We start from the raw sequence: 17875 nt of genomic DNA on the forward strand, positions 1-17875 counted from the left end.
CTCTGATTATCTCCTCCAATATGTCTGCAGTCTCTGACCATCTCCTCTAATATGTCTGCAGTCTCTGACCGTCTCCTCAATATGTCTGCAGTCTCTGACAGTCTCCTATAGCATTTCTGAATTTTATTTAAAGTTCTGTAATGCTTTTAGGGCTTTTATGGGCAACACTTTAGGCCCCCTGCACCACCTAAGTTGACAATCACTGCTCTATGTGCTAATAGTATATAAAATCTGGGTCATCACTGATGAAAGAACAGGGTGTAACTTGCTGACCTTCCCCCCCCCCCCCAGGGACCAGTCACAGCACCCAATGTGCCATCTCATTGGTCACAGGTATGTATGTGACTGACCCCCGAGGGGCCACATTCATCAGCAATAACAAGACATCATTGTGCTCAGGAATTCCCCCAGCTAGATATTTTCACAGAAAAGGTTTTCAAGGAGATCTAAAATTAAAATAAAAGCTGACCTGGAATAAAGAGGGCTTGTTAGAATCATGAAAGTCTCCGAATCGAACATTTTACATGTTGTGAGAAGTCTGGAGATTCTCTTATCGCTGACCCTGAGCGATTTTTCTCTATTATCTGACGTTCTGTGCTCCGAGATGTCCTGCAGTTTATCCAGCGGTGAGTTTAAAAGGAACAAATGCGCCCACGGTCACATGGCAGGCAAAGGAAACTGAAGCAGATCAAAAGCTGAAAGTGTTTTCACATTTTAGATAAACAGGGAACATTTGGAAGACATTTTAGGTTTTTATTGCTGTCTGTGTCCTGGCTGGGGAGATTCACCCTTCTCTGTCCAGGTGAACAATTTCACTGATGGGATTGATGAGAAATAGAAAAAGAATGGGGGAGCACAGTGGCTAAATGGTTAGCACAGTCGTAGCCCTTTGCAGCTCTGGGTCCCAGGTACGAATTTTGGCCTGGACTCTTATCTGCATGGAGTTTGCAGGTTCTCTGCGTGTTTGTGGGGGGTATTCCGATTTCGACCCACATTCCAAAAATATGCAGTTAGGTTAATTGGCTTCCCCCAAAATTGGCCTTAGACTGTAATAAAGACGTATGACTATGGTAGGGACATTAGATTGTGAGCCCCCTTGAGGGAGAGCTAGTCATATGACTATGGACTTTGTACAGCGCTGTGTAACATGTCAGCGCTATATACGTACTGTGTAATAATATTATTAGAGGTGAAATCTTCCATTTGGAACAACTGCTCTAGTGACATTCAGGAGAGTAATTGCTCTTTCTAAACAGCTCTATTCCTCCAATTAATCCCCACAATGGGCCACAGACAGCAAAAATAAATAAAATATATATTCACCACTCCGCTGCAAAAATTTGTTGCCTTTAGATATACTGTCCTTTTAAATCTGCAAGGGACGGCTTGGAATTTAAGTTTTTGCGGTCACTGGGCATGCTGCTCACATCCAAGAAAACTTCACAGGGTGTTAGTTGTATCTCCATTCCTTCTGCACCCCCCTGCTGCTAATTGGGACGATGTATACTTACATGAGTGAACTTCTTCATTCCTAAGTGATCTTGTCCTGATGCCAAATTCCATTTATTTGGTGAAGAAGTCCCAGTTTTCACAAAAGTTAATAAAGAGGAACAAGCACACCATCATATTTGGGTCATGGATATTTTACAAAATTGTTCCTATGTTGAAAATGTGTTCTTATATGCTGGCAGTCGATGTAGAGCAGGGGTGTCAAACTATGGCCCAAGTGCCAAATATGGCCCCCCAAAGGAATTTTTTTGGCCCCAAAGGATTTCTAAATATGAATTGCAGCTGGCTCTCTGCTGCATTGAATTAGCGCCGCTACTACAATTCCGGGCATCTTTCGTGTCTATAGACCAGCGGCCTCTGCCTATGCGTGGCCCCGCATTGGACTGTTTTATAGACCCAGAGAATTGTAGTAGTGGTGCTATTTCTCCATTATAGGCTTGTTCCAGATTGAATGTTAAGCAAAACCTCTTTGTTTCCATATAAAAAGGTTTTTTTATCTATTGAGAAGGAAAAACTTCCTCTATTTTATCAATAAACTTCAAGTTTGGCCCGTGACTTTGTCTAAGTTTTTAATTTTTGCCCTCTGTGTATTTGAGTTTGACACCCCTGATGTGAAGGCTGCTGGTGGTTCTGGCTGAACACTAGAGGGCAGCAGAGCAGCTGCAAGGTCAGCTTCCTTCCTATAAGAAACCTCCATGTCACATGATTCCTTGCATTGTGTATTATGGATGGGGGGGGGGGGCAGCTCTGCAAATCCCAATGGGGTGGCTACAAATGAAGACAATGGAGCATGAATTGTAGCCACAGGGATTAAGAAGATGCAGATTTTGCAAAGGCTAGAAGGGATTTATGGGGTTTCATTGAATACACACCAGAAAAAGAAATTAATAAATAAGACAAATAGGATTCAGTTTTCGGCTTCAATGAGAAAGGGGAAAAGCCCATGTGAAATGTGCACCATGTTGCCCTGTGGGCTAGTGGATGTCAGGGGGAAGGCGGCAGCTACAACCTTCATACTCCTGCAGTAAATCAGAGAATTATCTCAGTTAGTTACAGCCCCCACTTGGATGGATTTCTGTGCAGTTGGTGTTCTATGGGACCATTCCAGAAGTGAAATGAAGGGGGGCAAACCCCGCAATAAGTTTTGCAGTTGCCCCCCTCCCTGGTTGGTGATTTGGGTTTCTGCCTTCGTTCAGATGGGCGGATTTGGCTGCGGTGGCGGATGGACGCTTCCAGCAGGCGCTGTCTGGATCGCCTTTCATCTGACAAGAACATTTCCTCCAGTACAAGCTGTTAGTAAGAGGCTGTGGGACACCACGCCCACGGCGCTGCCATTCTTTCACCGCGTTCCAGCGCCATCAGCTATGCCGCACTCCTGGGACCGCCCGCCATCCTACGCCGGATCATTAAGCTCCTCGTCACAGGGGGACAATTAGTCTCGTTAACAAATAACATTTTTTAATGCCATTAAACAGCATGAAGTGCTAATAAACCCATTACAGAGAGCGGGAACGTTAAACAAGAGCTTCGGGCCAAAGGAGAAACCTCAAACCAATGACTGCAATTAGATTCTCATTATTCATGGAACACCAGCTGAAATTTCAGATCAAGCTGAAATCTGGGGTACTTGCCCCAGCATTAAAAAAGCCAAGGAAAAGATAAAAGAAGAATGACCTTAATATGTAGCTTAGACAGTGTCATATTTCATGTGATGATAAAGAGGGGCAGTATTTTAGCTTTGTTGGCCTTACTCTTTGCACCGTGTCTCCTACATGTCGCTGCAACAGTATTTCAACACTTTGTTGTCTTGTAATCCTCACGCTTCAATCCTGTCTCCTCTCTGTAGCTCTGACAGTGGCATATTTCATCTGCAATTGAGGAGCATTTTTTCTCTGTAGCTGGAGCAGTTTTATTTATTCAGATGACAAAGAAGAAGTCATGGTATCATTGCCACCCCCTCCCCTAAACCCTCACTTCTCTGCAGCTGAAACAGTGTCATCATATTAAAGAGCACCTGTCATGAGAATACTTTGCAGACGCCTAAAAATGCCAGCTGCCTGGTTGTTGAAATACATTGCATACTGTTGGCATTGAATCACAATGGAAATCAGAAAATGTCACTTTTCATTGCATCAGCCAATGTTAATTGACCAGCACCCCGCATTTAATTCATGTATTTAATAGGACCCCCCCCCCCCAAATAGTGGGAGGTTCTCTGTATATCAAAAAAACACGCTAACCCTAAGTGATTTAGGGATCAAGCAATCCTGCATAATCCTCAGGGGCTGGCACTTTTCCTCCTCACACCTTCACCCTGGTTCTTAAAGAACCGGTGACTCCACATTGCAACTACAATGTTGCTCCCAGTCACCTGGAACCTACAGGTTTACGACTAGCAACTACAAATACCAGCATGCTTAATGGCAGCCTCTGAGGAACGGCAAGTTCTAGAAGTTCTGTGTTGAGTCTCATGTGTTGAGTTTTTACCCTCAAAGAGGACCGCTGGTGGACCGAGGTGAGATCAGGGACAGTGCTGGGCCATGGAGAGGGTTCATAGACATAGAGAGGGGAATGGGGGGGGGTCTACTTTAAGCAAGGCAGCCTAAATGCTTTGTTTGCACAATTATTACATTTGTCAATTGTTTCTTTACGTCCGTATATAAATGCTTTTAATGCTTTCTGCTGATCCTGATCGGGATCCTGATATAGTGGCAACAGCTAAGTGCTTTTATGGCAATCTGCCTGTACAAATCTTTATCTGTCCCAAACTCTTTTTGGATAATCATCGTATATTTGATGGCCCATTGACAGATGATTTTGTGTACATGTCGTTCAGCCCTAAAGAAGAGGGGACTGATGAGCCCTTGAAATGCGTCGGGCATTTCCTTGTCATTTTCAATGGCATATGAAACCCGCCTATGGCTCTCTGATATTTTCTGTGAATGCCGGGTATGGGAGCCTTGGATCATCCGCCCCCCACCGTCCAGACCGGTGCTCTTTGATGTGTAACCCAGCATTCTTCAAGCCCTCTTTATGCCACTTCAAGGAATGTTATTTATCCTCATTTGATGATGGTATTTAGATTTTTATACATCAAAGCTCCTGTAATAGTCCTGTTCTTTAATGGACCGAAAGTGCGGATAAGTATGCTAAATTACCGCCGTGCATTTGAGGGGTTCAGCATTCATGAGTGACAAGCCACAAAACAAACCCTGCCCTTGTCTTTGGCCCTGGACAGATGGCAGAATGATACCAACTACACCCTGTAGCTGGAAAAGATGGTGGAAGACACCGCCAAGGCAGCTTAGCCCATTTCCTAGTGTCATGTGACCAGACAGAAACGGCTCTGTGCTTGCAGTGAAATAATAATGGCTGCATGATTACTCAGGGAGAGCTTTCTGATGGTGACAACAATAGACCATGACTGTGTAATGTGGCTTTAAGGTAATCTGTTTCAGACAACAGTGACAACGTGAGAGCACAGTACATGAACAGGTACTTGGCGTTGTCACCCTATAACAGGAACAAGGACCTTCATGTCAGGATCACCAGGGACCATTTCAATGAAAGCTTCTGATTTGAAAAGATTAAAAATGACTTTAGAAATGACAATTATATGAAAAATTTCAAGTACTGCGAACGTCGTTATCGCTGTAGGGACCCCATAGCTCGTAATATGTCGGGGGGATAATTGCGGTCGTTTATTGACCAGTGTCATCCATACCACTGGTGGTGACAGGCTGGGTCCCGGGGTCCCAGACCGCTTTATTTTTCATGCCGGGCTGGGATTTTTCTGGTAATGATCGTCAGGTCCTTTCACCTCGCTGTGGAGCTCCCCGCTGCGCTGCGCAGCCAACCTTGGGATAAATGAGCGAATTCTGAGTACATGTTAGCATTGGCCTCGGGTGAAGTGTTCATGAATTTTACATGTTCTGCGTGGAGCAGATGACTGGCAGCCAAAAGGAAATGATTTTTCTAGCAGCTATAGAATTTTCTGCAGAAAAGCGCAAGAAATGCTGCGGCACCTGAATGACAAATCACAGCAGGCCCAGTTGTGTAGGGACTACAAGTCTTAGCAAGGGGCCACTAGTTCTTAATACACTGCAAGTCCCAGCATACTCATTTGCTTAGTGCTCCAAATATCACAGCCCCCCTACCTCCAGATTCCTAATTAAGGATCTGATCTACAAATTCCAGATGAACGATAAGCCCCAAATTTCACAGCACCCCAACATTCATTAACTACTTTGATGAACTACTAGCCCCAGCATGCTCTTTTCCTCAGCACCCCCATTCTCATCCCAGCAAGCTGCTTCTAGTCCCAGATAAACAACACGCCTCATTTGTGATCCCAAATGTCACAGCATTTTGGAACTGCAGTTTTGCTCTCAGTCACTAGGGACTTAGAACTACAAATACCAGCATGCTTACTGGCAACCTCAGAGGAACTACAAGTCAGGGACATTGTGATAGGTCACTTGGCATCCTCCTGGGTGGCAACACACCCCCTAGGAGTCTCTTAGGAAATAGATAGAATGACATTTGCCACCTTTACCGCAGCTACAAAACATGATGGCCCATGAAAATGACTGCTGTACTGATCTGTACCTGACTGATCTCAGCCAGGGACCGCCGCTCATATGATCACTGGGCCCCGGCTATAGAACAAAGGGCCTTTGAAGATCATTCCCTATTGTTCTTTGTAGTGTTTTATATCTCAGCATTGTTCTGCTGACATCCTGGGACTAAATGCACCGCATTCTCCATCTTCTTGTTGTAGAGTGATACAAACCAGATGCAAACACAAGGTGCTTCTAACAGTTAGAAACATCCCAACAATAATACCTACTTGAGTGTGGTCACTTCCCTGCTTATCAAATCATTGCTAAACTGGAAACAAAAACAAAAAAAAAGATTCTGCAGCTATTATTCCGAAAAATGATCAAGCTAATCCAATTTGGACAAGTAAAAAATTGGCAGAAGATCTGCTGCTGTGTTATAGGCTGAGGAGCTACAGATCTCATTTGTTCCAGAACAGTGGCACAAAGAACATTAAAGTTCCACCCAAGGTAATGTCAGCGAATAAACTACACCAGATGTCTTCATAATTCCTCTAAAAACCAACACGGGAAGGAAAAGGGCTTTCGGGAGTCTCTTCTTTGCCTGGGAGTTCTGTGACTTGCTCTTTAGACACTCCCCCGCGGAGCTGAGGATAGCCCCACCCCCTCACTACTGTTACTTCATTACAATAATATTCAGAAACTTATAAAACATCTTCAGATTTAAAACTTTCAGGGAGATCACATGACAGCATCTTCTGTAACTTCTGAGGGGCGCCCATGACCCAGATAAAAGGTTGCTAATCTCTGTTCCTTCATAATCCAATGGGAGCGTCACCATTGTTGTGTTTATTAGCCGGAGGAGGATTTCATGCGTGTTTGTTATACTGACACATTTTTATCCCACTAGAAACAATTTCTCTACTTATTTTCAATCTGTAGCAATCAATGAAAGCTAATTATGCAACGGCTGTGCTGGCGTCATCAAATAAATGAAGACACGCAAAGTTCAGCTCACAGCAATGCTCTGCGTATCAGGACCAGAAGAAGGGGGAATTATTCTTCCCACACAGCAATATATATTGGGGGGGCAAGTACACCACCTAATCAAAACCCAATTTGTAGATCCAGCACACAATATAGAAAATTCTATCTACATAGAGGAATCAGGACTTTCTCCTGCTTGTGACTCCACACTTCTATTTATTTAGAGGAATCAGGACCTCCTTCCTCCTGCTGGTGACCCCTCTAGTGATGGTGACCCCACAATTCTATCTATATAGGGGAATCAGGCTGGTGACCCCTCTAGTGATGGTGACCCCACAATTCTGTCTATATAGAGGAACCAGGACCTCCTTCCTCCTGCTGGAGACCCCTCTAGGTATGGTGACCCCACAATTCTATCTATATAGAGGAATCACGACCATGTTCCTCCTGCTGGTGACCCCTCAAGTAACGCTCTAACAATTCTACCTTTGATAGAACAGTGATACACCTTAGAATTTGGTTTCCTTTCCCCACATCAGGCTGCACTGCTCATTTTGCGATATTCTGATAAATCCAGGACTTTCTCCTCTATAGTTCTCTCCATGACTGCTCCCACCCCCAATTTTGTTATTCAAAGGATTTTTACCCTTATTTTATTATTTTACGCGTGGAATCTTTGAGTTGCCGTCATTCCATTGGGGAATATTTCATGTTCTTTGTATTATGAAATAAAGAATCTGGGGCAGCTTCTATAAATCAGGATGAGAGTAGAGCTGCTGTGTGGGCTGGCGGCAAGCTGAGCTGACAAATGGGTCAGGAATGGTAGAGCGAGGGAATGCGCGGCTGCCGAATCCTAAATCACAACGGTACAACTGTCACATCTGTAACGAGGAACGTGCATGCATAAGTGTGTGCTTTTCATAAACTACAGGCCGCACACCTACCAATGCCTGGGGGAAGAGCTACTCCAGGGGGAAGAAAGTAACCAATCTGAATCTTCCCTTTATTCTCCAGGTGCCGCGTATGACCATAAAAATAGAAAACCTGGTTGTAATGGGCAACAAAAATTCTTCTCACATTGTGACGCTGTGCTCTCCTCTATGGAAATGCACTGTGGTCATTCCCAATTGGTTGTCCACCAGTTAGCCAGGGATGTTTGATAAATAACATCGGGGACCGCTGTACACATGCCAGGTTCTTCCCTGACCATTCATCTCTGTGACGGGTGTACAGGGCTTTATATGGAGTATGGTGACACCATTGGGCGGATAACTGGTGACCTCCACTTGGTCGTTTCACCAGGAAGCCAATACAAGATCACAGAGGGGAGTCACAAAGGCTATAGGGGCATCAGGAAGGGTGCCCCCAGGGGGAGCAATAAAGTTTAGGCTCCAGGGACATATGGAATACATTATAAATCATATTAAACTAATTTTAAAGCCAAAACTTTTTTTTTCATTAAGCTTCAAAGAACATCCATGGATGCCAAAACTTTGGCTTTCTTAATTCTTCAATGGAGTGGGCAGCACACGTAGTCTGACCCTTGTCTCCAGTTCTCATGCTTCTGTTGTGTAATGATATCATCACAGTGATGTCACTACAACCCACGAAGAGTGGGAGAACACAGCCCCCCCACCAGCCAAGCACCATCGACGGCCATTCTTCCAATCAAATCTTCCACCTCCATCTAAAAACGACACACTCCCCTTGTACAGATTTGTGTTTCAGCATAGAGGTTGGTGTTCAGCGACCGCCAATTTACGCGGATCCCGCTGCGCTGTGACGAAGCGAAATCCTTCGCTGCTTTGTTTGCCGTGGCCCAGAACGTAATTAAATCTCCAGCCCTGGAACACCACGGCATTAAATGAGGAAAATAATGATTTAAAGGTGCAGCTTGTTAAGGCGGATTTGTAATCCCTGCGTGTCACCGCCGCCGAGCATTCAATTCTCCACGCAGAAGCGGCTGTAATTAGCTCAATGGTGCCGCCTCTCACTACTGCAACCGCCAGACCTTCTCTGTCTCCGACTGCCGGAATGTGGGAACGGTGATCACTGCCAGAGAGAATTACTGGGGAAGAAAGAAAACAGGCGGAAGATCAATACAAGGAACAAATAATAAATATTCCTGCCAGGGATGGGATGCGGAATACAAAGAATAAACTAAAAAACACCAAAAGTTTTATTTCCCTGATGTTAATGGCTGTCTGTGTGTCCTGAGCAATCCTAATGGGCAGAGGGGGTGTACAGACCAAGGGATTCAGCACAGGATTAGTGGGAGCCCCCTTATAATGGGCACAGGGGGTGTACAGACCCAGGGACATGGCACAGGAATAGTGGGAGCCGCCTTATAATGGGCACAGGGGGTGTACAGACCCAGGGACTTGGCACAGGAATAGTGGGAGCCGCCTCATAATAGACGCAGTATATTTTCAGACCCAGAAACTCAGGGCAGTGAATATGGGAACCCCTCATATTGGGCACAGCAGGTGTACAGATTCCCGGAAACTCAGCACAGGAAGGGTGGAAGACCCTCATAATATGCACAGCAGGTGTTCAGACTGAAAAACTCAGTGCCAGGAAGGGCACAGCAGGTGTACAGACCTGGGAACTCGGCATGGGAATAATGTGAACCCCTCATAATGGGCACAGTGGGTGTTCAGACCCAGGAACTCAGTGCAGGGTTGGTAGAATCTCTTCATAATGGGCACAACATGTGTACAGACCTGGGAACTCAGCACAGAAATAACGGGAGCCCCTCATAATTGGCACAGCAGGTGTACACGTCCAGAAACTCGGTGCAGGGTTGTTAGAAGCTCCTCATAATGGGCACAAGAAGTGTACAGACCTGGGAACTCTCATCACCAGAATAATGGTAGCCCCCTCATAATGGGCACACAAGGTTACAGACGGGTCAGAACTCTTTGGTCTCTCTCTTTTCAGGTTACTTTTAACCAAATCCTAATTCTAATGTGAAAATAAACCCCCTGATTCCTGACCCCGCAAACTGTCCTAACTAAACCCCAACATTAATCCCCCACACTGATTTACTCTTTTCAGACCACACTCACTTTATTCCACATGGCCACCAGGCAAATCCTCTCCATTACAGGTGCCATCGATGGCCATGTTTCTGGCTGGCCCAGGAAGGTCTCTGTTGTCTTAAATTACTGAAATATACTGGCAGCAGAAGCAATCCAGGTACACCTGGATACACCCATCAATTCTTTAAAAAAGTCGCTGCTATTGGTGCAACTTTATCCAACCACAACGCAGCTCACTTTATTGCGCGCATGTGCTCACATTACCATAGACAGCCTGATAATAATAAATTGGCTGTCAGGGGCAGGGGTGTAGTGGGGCAGGCACGCCATGCCCTCACTTTTTTCGGGAACCCCGTATAAGCTCTTCCTGCACACTCGCCACTGATAGCCTTCACTGTTATTGTGCCCCCTTTTCTTTTTTTACGACTACACCCCTGGTCACGGCACAATAAAAACAGATCCTGTGCAACTAAAAAAATGCTTTGGAAAGAGTCTTTGCATCCATGCATTGTGTTGGGTTGTGGTGCAGACATGCAGGTAGCGTTGTATGTGTGCGTTGCAAGAAAGGATGACCCAACACATGCCATGCGTTACCATTGAACAATCCCAAATCTTAGACCCAGCTGGCTTAGCTCACCCCAAGAGAGTCACACCAAACATAAATGACGAATGGACTCTCGGAGCTCTATTTATAAAACTGTGAATCTGACATTCACTGAAATAATTGTGGGAATCAATTATTGCCATTGAAGCACATGGACCTGGAAGATTCCCAGGGAATGTTCGAGGGAATGTCAAATTCCCTGCTTTATATAGGGCTCGCTCATGCCCACATTCCTGTTTTCCAGGGGGGTGGCGTGATTTGTAGCGCCTGTTGTAGGTTATTATCTGCTGCCAGGTGCTGCGCAGGTAGCGGAGAGGTCTTGGAAGGGCAGAGACACCCTCCTCCCGTCTCCGGGGATCTCATCGCCTTGTTCTGTCAGCCCTGCACACAATGTTGGCGGTAATGAGCTAAAATCCCAGCAGCTTGTTAAGCCGGAGCCGGAGCGCGGAACTGACAGATACAATACAAGGCATGCAGACTGGCGGGGAATATGCGGGATCACATGGTGCCATGGCAGGGGGGAGGGGCAGGGGTACTGATTCTGTATGCAGTCCACATAACAATACGTACACAGTACCTACCTACTATATAATGCGTGTGTTTGTGTGTATATATATATATATATATATATATTTCAGGTGATTCCTTATGGACAATAGATTTTAAATAAAAGTAAATCTAATAACTAAAAAATGACATTTCAAAGGTCATTTTTAATCTGCAGCATTCTTTAAAAATAATCCCTGATCCTGCCACAAAGGTCTTTGGTCACCCACTTTCTGTTATAGGGTGACAACGCTCTGTCCCTGTCTCTGATTTGTGGTTCTATGTTGTCACCCAGTAACCAAGACTTTTGGGGGCTACAAGTGGCCTTTTCAACACACCCTGCAGGCATAGTGACCACCCTTGGGGATTGCGCTGGCTCCCAGTTGTTCTCTTGCATTGTCACCGTTATGGGGGCTATTGCAGCACACATTGCACAGGCAAGGTTGCCATGTGGTGTTGTCACCAGGCCAGGCCCATCCTGAGAAGTGCCATGCATAGGGTGCATGTAGACAGGAAGTGACTGCAGCAGATCAGCAGCACTGAGATTTAGCAAAGGATGAAAAACCAATTAGGACAATTTTTTATGCTACACAGAGCACAACTGAACGTTATTTGGTTGGTGTTTAGTAATCCTCGCACCTTTCCATGCAGACTGCAAGAGAAACGCATGTGTTCAAGCAGTTGCTGCAATGCTGCACTGCGGTTCCATTCATGTGAATAGGGCCCTGACACAACACATATATCCTTCAGTGCACCAACATGCGGTTTCTAGATTTGTGTGCTGCAAATAATGTGACAGCTCTGAGACAGTTGCAGCTCTGAGTAATGCAACAAGATTTGAATGTGGGGATGGCAATGCACTGCCATGTGGTGCTCATTGGCATCGAGACCCTATGGATGTCACTGCAGCCGTAGCGTTTCATTCAGGCATGTTAATAACACGTCTGCATTACAAACACGCTCAGCGATTGGCAGCATGATGCCAAAGAGGATCACAGACGCATCCTTATATTACCACCATGGTGAGAATCCGGACTCATGGTTTTTAATCTGAAATTGTTTTTCAATTTTCAATCCTTCCCGGGGCCTGAAACATGAGAGGCAAACCCCAAATGTGCCTTTCCTGCCCCTTCTCCTCATCCATGTTATATTGCTAATTTATTAATATTGTGTCACCATATTATAAGTCATGGAGATCACTAATTCCTTCTCTCTCTCTCTGCAGCAATTATTGAGTTTCCGGATGATCTGTTCAACATTAAAGAGCGGCAACAAGGAGCCATCCTCCTCCACATCTTCTGTGTAAGTTATAGATGCTGTGTGGTCCCAAGAAATGAGGGGGGTCTTTTTGACTTGCTGCAGCTTCTAATGAACACAGAATGAAGGTAGATTTAATTAATGGGAGGCTGGAGGGGAGATTTAAAAAGAAGAACACAGGAGGGCAGATTTAATGAGTAGGAGGCTGAAAGGCAGATTTAAAGAAGGAAGGATTGGAGGGCAAATTTTTCTTCTCCACCTCTCCATCCCTTTATCATTTCCCAGGTCAGAACTCCCCGCACCCTAATTATGCATTTTTTTTCAAACAGAAACCTTATTGTCCGTGATTGCTACGTTTGATCGGCCTCACGCTCAGGCGGGTGAACACTTACATGTGTGAATGGGGCCGTTGTTCTGGCATCATCACCGAATGGAATGAATTGATTTTTAATGGCGGTGTATCGTTAGGTATAATTACAGCCCCGTTCAGCCGGCACCCTGCAATCACATTACTGCTAAATTGCATTTTTGGCACTCCAAGAATTTGGCGGCGTCTTTTATCTGGCCGTAGCCGGGGGAATTTCTGAGTCTTATATAACCTCAGCCGCGCTCCCTTCTCATTTCTTTTTAATTACAGTGCGGACTGCTTTGTCCGTGCCGGTAACAAATCGCAGGAGTGGAGCAATAATTATGGGAGGGCGGTCACTGATGGGGGAGCAATTAGACAAAAGTTTGTATAATGACATTCATATTGTCTGAACCCCTCAAGCAAAACGCAACTCAGCTGGCTGTGTGTCTGTTGTATTGAAACCCCATCATTGGTTTCAGCACTAGCAGGGTTGGACTGGGGACCCGGGGCCCACAACAGGTGGTGAGAAGGGGGGCCTAGCTGAATACATAGCTTTTCCAGCACATTGGCATTTTGGGGTACGACAGCAGGGGCAAAAAAACTAATATTTGGAGCAAATGACTGGAGCCCACCAGAGGTAGTGAGAAGGAGGGCCCACCAGAACACATGACTTTCCTGGTTTCATGGTGGCAGCGTTTAGGTTCCCACTGGAGGGCACTGAAAATTAATTTTGGGGACAAATGACTTGGGTAGTAAGAGGAGGGCCCTCCAGAACGCAAAGCTTTTCCCCCACAATGGTAGCAGGGGCCCCTAAAAAGAAATTTTGGGGACAAATTACTGGGTCTCACTAGAGAACCAGGCTTTCCTGGCACAGTGGTAATGTGGGACAGCAGCCCACCGGAGGGTACAAAATATGAAATTTGGGGGCAAATGACTTTGGTAGTGAGAAGGAGGGCCCATCAGAATGCAAAGCTTCTAGCACTGTTGGGGCCACCAGAGGGCACAAAAAAAGGAGTTTTGGGGGCAAATGACTGGGGCACATGGTTTCCTGGCACAATTGTAATAGGGACCAGGGGCCCACCAGAAGGCACAAAAATTAATATAGGAGGCAAACAACTAGGGCAGTGAGTAGGAGGACCCACCAGAGCACGAATGACTAAAGACTACCCGAGGGTCTTCCGATCCTCCTGTGGGTGGGTTGGACCCTGAGCACCAGAATTTGGGGATGGCTGAGGATTGTGAGGTCAGTACTGAACCTCGGCCGACGTCTGCCGGATTTCTTCCTGACCGTTCCGGCGTCAGTCCAGCTAATTGAAGTTTCCTTACCATTGTGATGGAGGGAACCTTGACAGCCCCCCTAACCTAATCAAAGCGTTTGTTCTGCCATTATGCCAAGCCCTGAATCCCTGCGGCCCTGCATTAGTGCAGCGCTCCAGAGATCGATGTGAAATGCGGCCGTATCGCATATCCGAGGTCTCCAGCAGCAATGCCATTTGTTCCTGACATCCGAATATAAAACGGGGCAAATTGCATCAGCTGGCTATTTATGAACGATCGATCGCCCCACGAATGCGCCAGGTACATCAGAAACCTCCTGGCTACCACAAAGGAAAAAGATTTATTTTATATCCGCTGAATAATTTATTGTGTGAGAGCCGGGCAAGATGGCTGGTGATTGGCCAGGGGAGTAATAGGGCCCGTTCTGTTCTCTCTTCACAGGCGCTGTACATGTTCTACGCTTTGGCCATTGTGTGCGATGACTTCTTTGTGCCGTCTCTGGAGAAAATCTGCGAGGTTAGTTCACCATTTCCTATTTTGAGATATGATTTCTATGCTGAACTCAGATACATAGCTGTATACTTTACACAACTGTCACACAACCCCATCTGTCACTGCAGGAGATCTTGCAGTGAGGTTGCAGTGCGGTTACCGCTTCCTCGTGTCAGTGAGCCTCAGGGAAGACGCTACAAGTTGCTTCTACCCATAAAGAATGAATGGGGGCGATGGTCAGTACAACTCCACTCACTGCTGCCTGCTGTCTAATCTGCAATATCGCTCGATCCCAAGGCAGGTCTGAGCCTAGCTAAGACCTCCCCAGCTTTTGATTGGCTAGTAAAGGGGAAGCAGTAGACTGATGAGCTGATCCCCCTGTCACTCCACTCTTTTTGGCTTTCAGCACATCCTTCGTTGGCACTGCAGCACAGCAGATTGGTTAGGGCAGATCTGTGTCATTGACAACAACCTTTGGCACCAGACAAAAAGGTGACACCTGAAGGTCCCCTGACACCTGGGAGTCTCACCCCTTCCGCTACAAAAAGTGTCCCCTGCAGCCTTTTACATATTTGGTGCTTTAACTCTTTGTTATCCATCAGACACTGAAATCGCACATTTTGGCAGACTGACCCTGGGGTGAACGTAGAGAGGTGATAGGTGTGGCACTGCACAAGGGCCCTCGGACCCTCCTCAGCCACAAGGAGCTCATACGAGGGCCCTTAAATAGTTCCCCACGGGGCAGAGCCCAGATCATCTCTGCACAGGGGACAGCTGTTGGCTATATCTGCCACTGGACTCACCATCTATTATTCCACCATGCCTCCATCATCTCCCAATCCTCCCTGGCTTCTCACCTCCGGATTGCAGCCGAATTGTTTGTTGGCTCTCCGCACAGAAACCTGGAGCTCGGTGTGAATAATCACAAAATCTGTTGTACATTTGGAGCGTCTTCAGAATCTGAACTGTTTATCTTGAATTATTCAGGAATAGCAGAAGCGGGCTGTGCATGCATAATGTATAGACATATGTTATGGCACCGGCTGGCTCCCCATTGCCCGCACCGTGCCAGGAGAACTCCCACAATCCTCTGCTTCTCCGTGGTATGGATGATGGTCAGGGGGGACGTCCTTGGCATTCATCCGTCATTAAAGTGAATGTAAACCCTAAATGAATTAAATGAATTGCCTTGTTCAAAGGGTGACAATGGAGCACTGTGTTTGTGTACATGCAGTATCTATTGGGAGTGTATGTGACAGGGTGACAACTGCGAACACAACTGGGCAACAGGGACTGAACGTTGTCACCCTATAACAGGGAGCTCATTCTGTAGCTTCTTTTCTTTTCATTTTGGAAATGGTTTCCTTCCTGTAACGTATTATCTGCCATTTGTGTCCTATTGAGGGGATTTTCCTTCACTTCCTGTCTTGTACATATAACAGGAAGTGTGAGGAAAGTAAGGGAATGCCCCTATCAGACTGAATTACCGGAACCCCCATGGGAAGATTTCCCCTTTATGTCCTGATGTCTGAACTCCACGTGATCACCATGCCACATGATGAAAATGGATCAATAAATTGGGGAGACCAATGACAATAAAAATCTGATTGTATTCTAACCCCTCACCACTCTACCCAAAATAAAAAGTAATTTTGGGAACGGATTTGTTAATTTTATTTGTATTTTGCAGAGGCTGCACCTGAGCGAGGATGTGGCCGGTGCAACTTTCATGGCAGCTGGAAGCTCAACTCCGGAATTATTCGCCTCCGTTATTGGTAAGTCATGGTGCTGATTGGCTGCAACTAGTATAACTCCGCCCCCTCTAGGAGCAGATCAGACCAATGTGGCTCATTCTCCGAATCCTGATTGGCTGATTTGATTTGTGACGGACAGATCTGACACATGATTGGATCTTCCATCATAGCCAATATTAAAGACCATGACCTGATGATGTGTCTGATGCATGAAATGCACTTTGATGTCATTATATCCAACCCAGGCCCCACCTGAATGATACCATTCACATATGAACTTCAGCAACCCCCCCCCACATGCAAACCCCAAAAAGCAATGCAATGCAGATCTTCAGTGCTTATCTGTGAAATTCAATCTCCAGAATAATTAAATTTTAATGGGGGGTGAAATAGGATGATAGGGGGGGTTACACACATTTTTAATATTAGGTCTAGATTAAAAAATGATTTTGTTATGATTTAGAAGAGTTTTGCAATACAACAGAACATGTATTCTCTTGGCTCTACCATCCTGTAAACAAGCTCACAGTGTTAGACTGACAGCACTGCTCAAAGCAATAAAACCTTTATTAGATCAGAGAGCTCCACTGCTTACATAGAGAATATGAGGACAGCTTAATGTATTTATATCAGCAGTATGTGAAAATACCTTTAATGATTTTTTAATGGATACAATGTTTTTTTTTTTAATATCTACCTGGGGAAGCCCAAAGCAAATATAGCAGCCTTAATATAAAAGCCATTATATAGAAGTCATAAAGCAGTATATATCTCTGGAGTATTGGCTAGAGTCAGTGGAGCAGCCAGGAAACTTGGCCAGGGCTCTGCAATCTGTACCATAGGAGTCAATATAGAAATAATAATGTGCACAGCGCCACCTGCTGATCAGTCTTAATAGGACAGAGATGTATTAGTAACATTATACACACATCGTTGCAACCCTCTCCTGAGATCATCTATGATCATTAGTAATTATTACCACAAAGTAATAATAGAAGCAATGTATGGTATCTCTTGTGGGAAAGATGGTGATTTCTTATTTCCTTCAAATGAGAATAATAAAATGAGTCCCATTGACAGGAATATAGGCAGTGCTCAGTTTTAATGGTTTGTGAACCCTAATTTTGCTGATTATGCATTGTGTACAACAGCTTTACAATCTCTTCTCTGTCTTCCTACTTTTATTTCACCCCTTTTACCTTAATATGTATCCCTGTCCCCCTCCTTCCTATTCTTTCTCCCTCCCTACCTTCCTTTTCCCTGCCCCGCTCTCCTCCTGCTTTTCCTCTGTCTTTCTTTCTCTCCACCTTTCTCCTTCTCTCTCCATATTCCTGCCATATCACATCTATCTATCTATCTATCTATCCATCTATCTATCTATCTATCCAATATCTATCTATCTATCTATCTATCTATCTATCCCTCTATCTATCTATCTATCTATCATCTATCTATCTATCCCTCTATCTATCTATCTATCTATCTATCATCTATCTATC

The 17875-nt window shown here is 45.3% G+C and overlaps 1 protein-coding gene across 2 annotated transcripts in view; it reads left to right on the plus strand.

Annotated features, from left to right (window-relative positions):
- Window positions 1-17875, plus strand: part of SLC24A4 (solute carrier family 24 member 4) — a 52501-nt gene that overhangs the window by 14772 nt on the left and 19854 nt on the right. For both annotated transcript variants that reach the window (XM_072427709.1, XM_072427710.1), the window contains exons 3-5: window positions 12472-12548; window positions 14572-14646; window positions 16313-16397. In XM_072427709.1, the coding sequence (XP_072283810.1) occupies window positions 12472-12548; window positions 14572-14646; window positions 16313-16397 (237 nt within the window). The remainder of the gene's footprint in view (window positions 1-12471; window positions 12549-14571; window positions 14647-16312; window positions 16398-17875) is intronic.

This window comes from Pyxicephalus adspersus, chromosome 12, assembly GCF_032062135.1.
Source record: "Pyxicephalus adspersus chromosome 12, UCB_Pads_2.0, whole genome shotgun sequence".
Classification (NCBI taxonomy): domain Eukaryota; kingdom Metazoa; phylum Chordata; class Amphibia; order Anura; family Pyxicephalidae; genus Pyxicephalus; species Pyxicephalus adspersus.